The sequence below is a fragment of the Camelina sativa genome, chromosome 2, assembly GCF_030686135.1.
Source record: "Camelina sativa cultivar CO46 ecotype springtype chromosome 2, ASM3068613v1".
NCBI lineage: Eukaryota > Viridiplantae > Streptophyta > Magnoliopsida > Brassicales > Brassicaceae > Camelina > Camelina sativa.
The window spans coordinates 30,986,027-30,994,675 of NC_141881.1; the positions used below are offsets into that span (position 1 = coordinate 30,986,027).

The following is an 8,649-nucleotide window of genomic DNA, read 5'->3' on the forward strand; positions in this document are numbered from 1 at the left end:
GTTGAAATTGGGCTGGACTGGTCCAGTCTTTAGGTTTGTTCATAGCCCAGCACACATTTTCAATGGCTAGAATTAAAAAATGTTGCAAGTAAATAATGCTTATGCTAATTTAATTATCAATTTGACTTTTGTAAGGGAATAACTTGGATCATCAAAAATCATAATAACGTTGGAAAAAATTGACAGAAAATGAGAAAATAGTACTAATTTAACAAAGGGTAAACTAGTAAAAAAGAGAGGGTGTCGTGATATATAGCGAGTCAAAAATAACACAGTTGAGACAGTCAAAACTCAAAAAAGATCAACATCATCACAATGGAGAGAAGCGGCGTAATCTCAGGTGGTTTTCACCAAAATTACATCCTATATCCTTTACGCGCCGCCGCTTCCACGACGCGCCTCCACTACCCTTTCTCCTCCATCAGAAACTCGCCGTCTTCCTCTCTCAGGGTAATTTATATAAATAAACAAAAAACAGCACTCAGTTTATTTAAAACTACGAATATATATATAAATTACCTTTTTTCAATTCTTGGTAGATTCGTCCTTGTTCCATTACTTCCAGTTTCATCATTCATGAAGTTTCCCGTAATCGATGCGACGCCGTTTCCTCTAATTCTTACAGCACCGATGTGACTGAACTAGCCGAAATTGAAATTGATTGGGACAAGATCGATTTTGGTCTTAAACCTACGGATTACATGTACACCATGAGATGTAGCCGTGGTGGCGATTTCTCTAATGGTCAATTGCAACCTTTTGGTAACATTGAGGTTAACCCTTCAGCTGCTGTTCTCAACTATGGCCAAGTATGTTTCTCTCATTCTCATGACTTGTTTGTACCTAACTTTGTTCTGTAATTGTAATTGTGATCCACTTGAATTGCTCTGTTTAGTTAAGTTTCTGTTGTTACATTACTTAGCTTAGTTTCTCTACTTTTTGGACTTGATGTTTGTGATACCTTGTTTTGTTATTTCTATATCACCGGCTTGATTGTATATATAGTGATGCCTTGTTTTTTTTGCTTAGGGTTTGTTTGAAGGTCTTAAGGCTTACAGAAAACAAGATGGTAATATTCTCCTCTTCCGTCCCGAGGAGAATGCAATACGAATGAGGAACGGTGCTGAAAGAATGTGCATGCCTTCTCCAACCGTCGAACAGTTTGTTGAGGCTGTGAAAACAACTGTATTAGCAAACAAACGCTGGGTAACTGAATCACTTTTGAGATTAAAGGCTATTCAGGTGTTGTTGTGTTGCATCACTCAGCTATTTATTTTCTTTACTATATATAGATTCCACCTCCAGGTAAAGGATCATTATACATAAGGCCATTGCTAATGGGAACTGGAGCTGTTCTTGGCCTTGCTCCTGCTCCTGAATACACTTTCCTTATCTTTGTTTCTCCTGTCGGGAACTACTTCAAGGTTTTCTTTTATTTTTTTGCCTTTTGGTCTGATCCAATTTTCTATATTCAGCATTTTGTTTTCTTGAGTCTAACGTATCTTTTGCAGGAAGGTGTGGCGCCGATCAACTTGATTGTTGAAACTGAATTCCATCGTGCAACTCCTGGCGGTACTGGAGGTGTTAAAACCATTGGTAATTATGCTGCAGTAAGTACATAGCCTGAAAGGTTTTTTTTTCAGTATTCATTTTCCTCTGTTATAAAAAAAAGCCTAATATAAAAACCAATGTTTTTTTTAGGTGTTGAAGGCACAGTCAATTGCGAAAGCTAAAGGGTATTCTGATGTTTTATATCTTGATTGCGTTCACAACAGATATCTCGAGGAGGTTTCATCTTGTAATATTTTCATTGTGAAGGTGATTATATATCATCTTTTTTGTTGGAACATCTCAGAAGCTTCTTACCGGAAATGAGAACTCTTTGTTTACTTGGTTTGGCTCTTCTTTTGTACAGGATAATGTGATCTCTACTCCTGAAATCAAAGGAACCATCTTGCCTGGAATTACCCGGAAGAGTATTATCGAAGTGGCTCGTAGCCAAGGTTTCAAGGTAATATCATAATTCCATTCTTTAAAACTCTTGGCAACGTTCAGTATCAAGTAGTCAGAAAACATAGGAATACTATGCACTCACTGCAAATACCTCATGGATTTGTCGGTTTAACAAAATTTTGGTTAGCTTTGGTTCAATTGTTTAAGGAATTTTGGTTCAGTTTAGGGTCCTAATTGTGATATTTCAGGTGGAGGAACGAAGTGTGACAGTTGATGAATTGGTAGAAGCGGATGAGGTTTTCTGCACAGGAACGGCTGTCGTTTTATCTCCCGTCGGAAGCATTACTTACAAAAGCCAAAGGTACAAAAACGTTTATCTCCTCCCCATTTAATTAAAAAAAGCTAATGAAGCCGCAGAGTTTAAATGAAAACAAATTTTCCGATATCTGTTAGGTTTTCTTATGGAGAAGATGGCTTTGGAACTGTCTCGAAACAGCTGTACACTTCCTTGACGAGCCTCCAAATGGGTCTGACCGAAGATAACATGAACTGGACTGTTCAGTTGAGTTAAACCAGTCAAGAACATATTCATATATATGGATTTGTATGTAGTAGATACTAGAATTTCATGCTTCTGAAGCTTCAAGATTCTGATTCTTGAAACGATAAACAATAATCTTTGTCTTTAACATAGATAAAACAGGAGAAAGGCCATAGCACGAATTAACATGCTATGCAAATTACGGTACCAGTCACATAAATACACTCGTTGTTTCATTTCCTAAACTTCATGGTTGAGTTCAGAATCTGGTCAGACTATAGAGTGTAAGTAATCTTATCACATCTTTGGAATTGTTTTCGAGCTTAAAGTGCATGTAGCTGTCTATGCATCACAAAGCTTATGGCGAAGAATTAAAAACATATTGCGTGTAAAAATGAGAGAAGAGCACGGCACTGATTTGTGGCTTTTTATTTGCTTAATGAGTGACAGCTTCTCCATGCAACTTGACGTGTGTTTTCTTTTATTTATAAAAATAATTACGTACTTGGTCACCCAACAATCTAAATCTAAACCCCACTATCTGTGTTTTTATGACCGACACATTTCCCTCCTATCCTGATTTTAAATCCTTATTAGTAATTTCAGAAAACAATCTCCAAGCAAATCCAATACAATTGTGTTTTAAAGTTTTTCCGATTATATAAAAAAGTTATATGCTACTACATATTTGATAGGATCTTATTAAACTCGTTCAAGCTTCTAGCGACAAGAGGAGACGTAAAGCTTTATGTAAAAGGATGTCATGATTATCTCATGATTACGATATAATTAATTATTACATGGTTTTATATAAAAACTATTCTAAAGATTAGTGCATGTAACTAAAAGAGAGCGTACATTTGTCACGAGAGTCATATCATGAACTCACAATTTTTTTTTTTCCATCTCTTTAGAATGCTTCCAAAAAGTAAATGGATCCTACAAAAAGTATGAGAAAAGAAGAAATAGAATCATAGAAGAGAGATAGATGCCTTGAGATATACTGTACATTGCATTGTGACCTTCTTCTTTTCTTTTCCCCTTTAACCTTTTGACTTACTATTCTTTTTTCTTCCTTTTTACACTAATTTTTGTTTTTCAAGTTGTTTGTTTATGAATAATTGATTTCTAGTCAATCGTATGTGTCTTATCATCTTTCTTTCCTTTTTTTACAAACTGATTCCATTTATACAAACAAAAAACATTTGATTCAAATTCGAAACCATATGTTTTGATCTCGGATACAGATTTCCAACGCCTTTGGTTTAATAACTGATTTTAAGAAAATAAAACATGATCTTAATGATATCAAACCCTGTAACACATTACTTGATATTTCTAAACACAATTTTTGGTTACTTAGGAGAAATTGAGACAAGAAATAATTTTTTTTTTTTACATTTTAGCGTGATAAATTAAATGTCATGTATATATTGCATGGTAAACTGGAAGTAACATTATAATAGCTCAATAATACAAACTATTTATATTGGAATTTTGAAAAAGAAGGGTTGGCCTATATGATGCAAGACCAATTCCTGTTTCATACTAGTGTTGTTGAAATCTGAATACACTTTTTTCCCTTGTTGATTACACCTTAGCTTCAAAGTTCAAATTTACTTTAATTTTTTAACTTTTCCATAAACAAAGATATTTTATCCATGACGATACATATTTTATTCCACAAAAACATATAAACAGTGACTAATACCTCAATAATTTGAAGACTTTTTATTACTTTACAAGTGCTTTGACTTTTAACCCTTTATTAACCCATCACAAGACAAGTCAACCTTCATTAATTTCCCTCTAGAAGCCTTTGGCTCATTTTAATAAACACGAACTGTAACCAATTAAAAGTTACAGTTCACGTTTATCTGTTTTATGATTTACATATTATTAATAGTGTATATTCATTCAGTCGTATATATTTCACACACTTGTTTTGCAAGGAACTATATTATAGTAAACAATACACCCAAATTGACCAACTTATCTTACACAAAAGATTAAGAGGATACGTTTATACAAGAAGATCCAAAAACTGTGACGCCATTCTAATAAGAGGTATAGTGGGTTTTCTTGTTCCTTAATCTCAGCTGCCGTGGAAAATAAGTCTAAGTATCAAATTTATTGAATTAAATTATCATTGTTAGATTTATAACATCCCTATCAAATCTTTGATTAAAATTTGATTTTGGGTCCATGGGACAGGCGTCATTAGGTAATAGTGCATGATTATTAAGTGGCTTTATTTATCAATGAATTAAACAAACCCATCTATCAGTTCAGTATTGTCACCGTGAGTTTGAAACTTTGTCATTTTATATGTTATAATTTGTTATATATTTTACTACAAAATTTTCTGAAGGAGATTAATAATAGATTAAATCGTACGTACCTGATCTAGAAAAGTTAGTGGTAAAATTTCTCCGAGGGTTGGCAAAATTTTGTTCACCAACCATAACGGAATTTACTCTCACAAATTTCAATATCTCTACCTTTCTTTTCATCTCTTTTGGTGTATACATATCATTAACTCCTATCATTTTCAAAAGACAAATCTATATTATATAGCAAGTGATTCACCATCCACCAAATTTGATATTCTAATTGGTTGCATTTCTTTAGACAATTTAATTGATGGATTTGATAAATTATCTTATATATATTGATATACTATGAATAAGTTGATTAACTAGTATATTACATATATTTTTTGGTATCAACTAGTATATTATAGGGTCCCTATATTATATTGATTATACTCAATAGGAAATTGTGTGTATAAAATACATGACTTAGAAATTTTCTTAGTTAATAATTCACACATTTCCATCACCAAACATTCGAAGTATTTGTCTCTATCTCAACAACATATATAATACACATCTTTGTACTATACTACATAATTATCACTAAAAAATATTGACTCTACAATAGATATAAGTTGTAGAGTCACTAAAAAAGCGTGTGGTCTTTTCGTCTTATTTGTAACACACAGTTTTTGGTTACTACCGATAAATTAAGACAAGACGAAAAGAAAAGAAAAAATTGACATTCATGCAAGTCTAATTCAATCACTTATTGGTTCAAAGTGGAATACATTGAATTCTTCTAACATTCTCGATGACCAAGTCTATCACATGCATGTAATAAAAGTACACATAATCGGTCTTTCTTTCTTATTCGCGTAAGCTGCCATGCAAGTGGGGCTTCAAACTTTCGCAAAATCTCATGTAATAAATATATGTACACATATACACATATGAGTATTAACTAATCCATATATTGTTCCATTATTACCGAATTTAAAGTATATTTGCATACTATTTAGATTATATAAGAAATGTCGTTTTCGTAATCACACTCCTAAACTGCGGATCAGATATAATCACTAAGATTTAATAATATAAAATCATATAATCCACTACTTGACAGGACATGAATCATGAGGAAACTTCTATAGCGTGTAATATCCTACAATAAGTCATATGTATGCGTATACATTTACTATAGAACCATAGGATGGAGGAAATTTAAAAACACAACGATCAATTTCAACATATAGGCTATATAACCTATATATATTATACATTTCCAAGTCTAATATGTCTATTTTACAATATATATTTAGATATGTACATCTTTGTCCAAAAAAAAAAAGATATTACCATCTTGTACTTCTTTCAAGTTAAAATTTGTTTACATTCAATAAATTGTTATTTTAAACATATATCATCCGTAACCATTATATGATAGCATATCAAGATTAGAATGAAAAACAATTAATTAGCAAAAACAAAAACAAAAAAAAATCGGAGAAGAGTGTGGAAGAGAGAAAGAGTCAAAGGGTGGCGGGCGGCTAAGAATGCACCTATAATGAAACTTGTAGTCAAAAACCAATTATAAGAAAACTTATAAAATAATTTTATGTAATTGAATCCCTAGATTCTAAATTAGGAGCCAAGACAAAGGAGAAAAACATTAGTCTTCCCCCCTTCTCTGTCATTTCTTAACTCTACTAATATTTTATCACAATAATTTATCATCTAATTTTCCAATTCCATAAAGTCACTTTTTGTATAACATTTTTATTTTATTGCCCTACTTTTTGACATCTTCCATCACATGAAGGACTATCTCCTCCAGCTATTATATACTCTCTCTCTCTCCTTTTATATTTTCTTCAATTCACATATAATTTTTCAGCTTTACACACATTTCCGTGTATATGTATATATAAACCTCTCACACACACGCACCATCATACACCATCCTCTTCCTTCTCTTTATCATCAACATAATTGAGAGAGAGAAAGAGAAAGAGAGAGAACCAAAAGAGAAAGAGAGATCAACTACGAACAAAGATCAAGAGTTCAGAAGATGGGAAGAGCACCGTGTTGTGATAAGGCCAACGTGAAGAAAGGGCCTTGGTCTCCTGAGGAAGACGCCAAACTCAAAGATTACATCGAGAATAGTGGCACAGGAGGCAACTGGATCGCTTTGCCTCAGAAGATTGGTATATACTTTATAACTCACTTTTGATTTAAATTTCGCACTGAGTTTCCAAATATTGGAGACAGTCGGCTACATATGTGTGTGTGTGTGTGTGTTGATATTTATATACGTACATGGTATAGGTTTAAGGAGATGTGGGAAGAGTTGCAGGCTAAGGTGGCTCAACTATTTGAGACCAAACATCAAACATGGGGGATTCTCCGAGGAAGAAGACAACATCATTTGTAATCTCTATGTTACTATTGGTAGCAGGTACTATATATACTTCTTATTTATATCATATGCATGGATATGAATTATAATTGACACACTTAGTCTTGACTTAGAGACTCACTATGTCTCTTTGTTTGATATTAGGTGGTCTATAATTGCTGCACAATTGCCGGGAAGAACGGACAACGATATCAAGAACTACTGGAACACGAGGCTGAAGAAGAAGCTTCTTAACAAACAAAGGAAAGAGTTTCAAGAAGCGCGAATGAAGCAAGAGATGGTGATGATGAAAAGACAACAACAAGGACAAGGTCAAAGTAATGGTAGCACCGATCTTTATCTTAACAACATGTTTGGATCATCACCATGGCCATTACTACCACATCAGCTTCCTCCTCCTCATCATCAAATACCTCTTGTGATGATGGAACCAACAAGCGGCAACTACTACCAAACACAACCGTCTTGTGACCTAGAACAAAAACCATTGATCACACTCAAGAACATGGTCAAAATTGAAGAAGAACCAGAAATGACAAACCCTGATCATCATCATCAACATCAAGATTCTATGACGACCCATTTTGATTTCTCCTTCTCTCAGCTTTTGTTAGATCCTAATTACTACTTGGGATCAGGAGGGGTAGGAGAAGGAGATTTTACTATCATGAGCAGCAGCACAAACTCACCATTACCAAACACAAGTGGTGAACACCACCAAAATCAACAGCAAGAGATGCTTCAATGGTTTGGGAGCAGTAATTTTCAGACAGAAGCAATCAACGATATGTTCTTAAGCAACAACAACAACAACAACATGGTGAATCATGAGACCAACGAGAACACAAAAGTCTATGGAGACTCCTCAGTAGCCGGAGTCGGAGCAGCTTTGGCCGGAGGAACGACGAGTACATCGGCGGATCAAAGTACAATAAGTTGGGAGGATATAACCTCTCTTGTTAATTCCGAAGATGCAAGTTACTTCAATGGGCCAAATCATGTGTAACATTTTATTCAAAACTTTATTTTTACTTATATATAATTAAAGAGGGTCTTTATTTTTGTATAAATTTGTGTCTTTAGGGGAGTGTTCGAAAAGTTATATGGATTGAGAGATTAATATTCATGCAGAAATTTGTTTATTTTAGTTTCAACGTAGCTTTATTCGGACACTATATATAATGTATGATCTTTTTTGAGTTTTCCTTCATTGTTATTGCTTTTAGATATGTGAAAGTGATTCTACCTTTTAGCTTCTTCTGTTTTTCCCCTAATTAATTAGGTCTTTATACTTCCTCTGTTTAATAAAGAGTGTCATTTTGACACAATGCACACAGATTAAGAAAATTATATAAATTTCTATTTTACCCTTTATAAATACACTAAAACAATTTCTCTTTCTAATTAATAAGCTAAAATAG

At 33.5% G+C, this 8,649-nt stretch overlaps 2 protein-coding genes across 2 annotated transcripts; both read left to right on the plus strand.

Moving 5' to 3' along the window:
• The first annotated feature begins 168 nt into the window (after positions 1-168).
• Positions 169-2,739, plus strand: LOC104744239 (branched-chain-amino-acid aminotransferase 5, chloroplastic). Its single transcript, XM_010465260.3, has 9 exons — positions 169-450; positions 540-809; positions 1,030-1,206; positions 1,293-1,424; positions 1,512-1,610; positions 1,702-1,818; positions 1,916-2,011; positions 2,202-2,314; positions 2,407-2,739. The coding sequence occupies exons 1-9, from the start codon at positions 316-318 to the stop codon at positions 2,522-2,524; spliced, it is 1,257 nt and encodes a 418-aa protein (XP_010463562.1). The 5' UTR covers positions 169-315; the 3' UTR covers positions 2,525-2,739.
• A 3,944-nt stretch (positions 2,740-6,683) lies between these two features.
• Positions 6,684-8,430, plus strand: LOC104744249 (transcription factor RAX3-like). The gene is made up of 3 exons (XM_010465270.3): positions 6,684-7,016; positions 7,138-7,267; positions 7,373-8,430. The coding sequence occupies exons 1-3, from the start codon at positions 6,881-6,883 to the stop codon at positions 8,232-8,234; spliced, it is 1,128 nt and encodes a 375-aa protein (XP_010463572.1). The 5' UTR covers positions 6,684-6,880; the 3' UTR covers positions 8,235-8,430.
• The last annotated feature ends 219 nt before the right edge of the window (positions 8,431-8,649 follow it).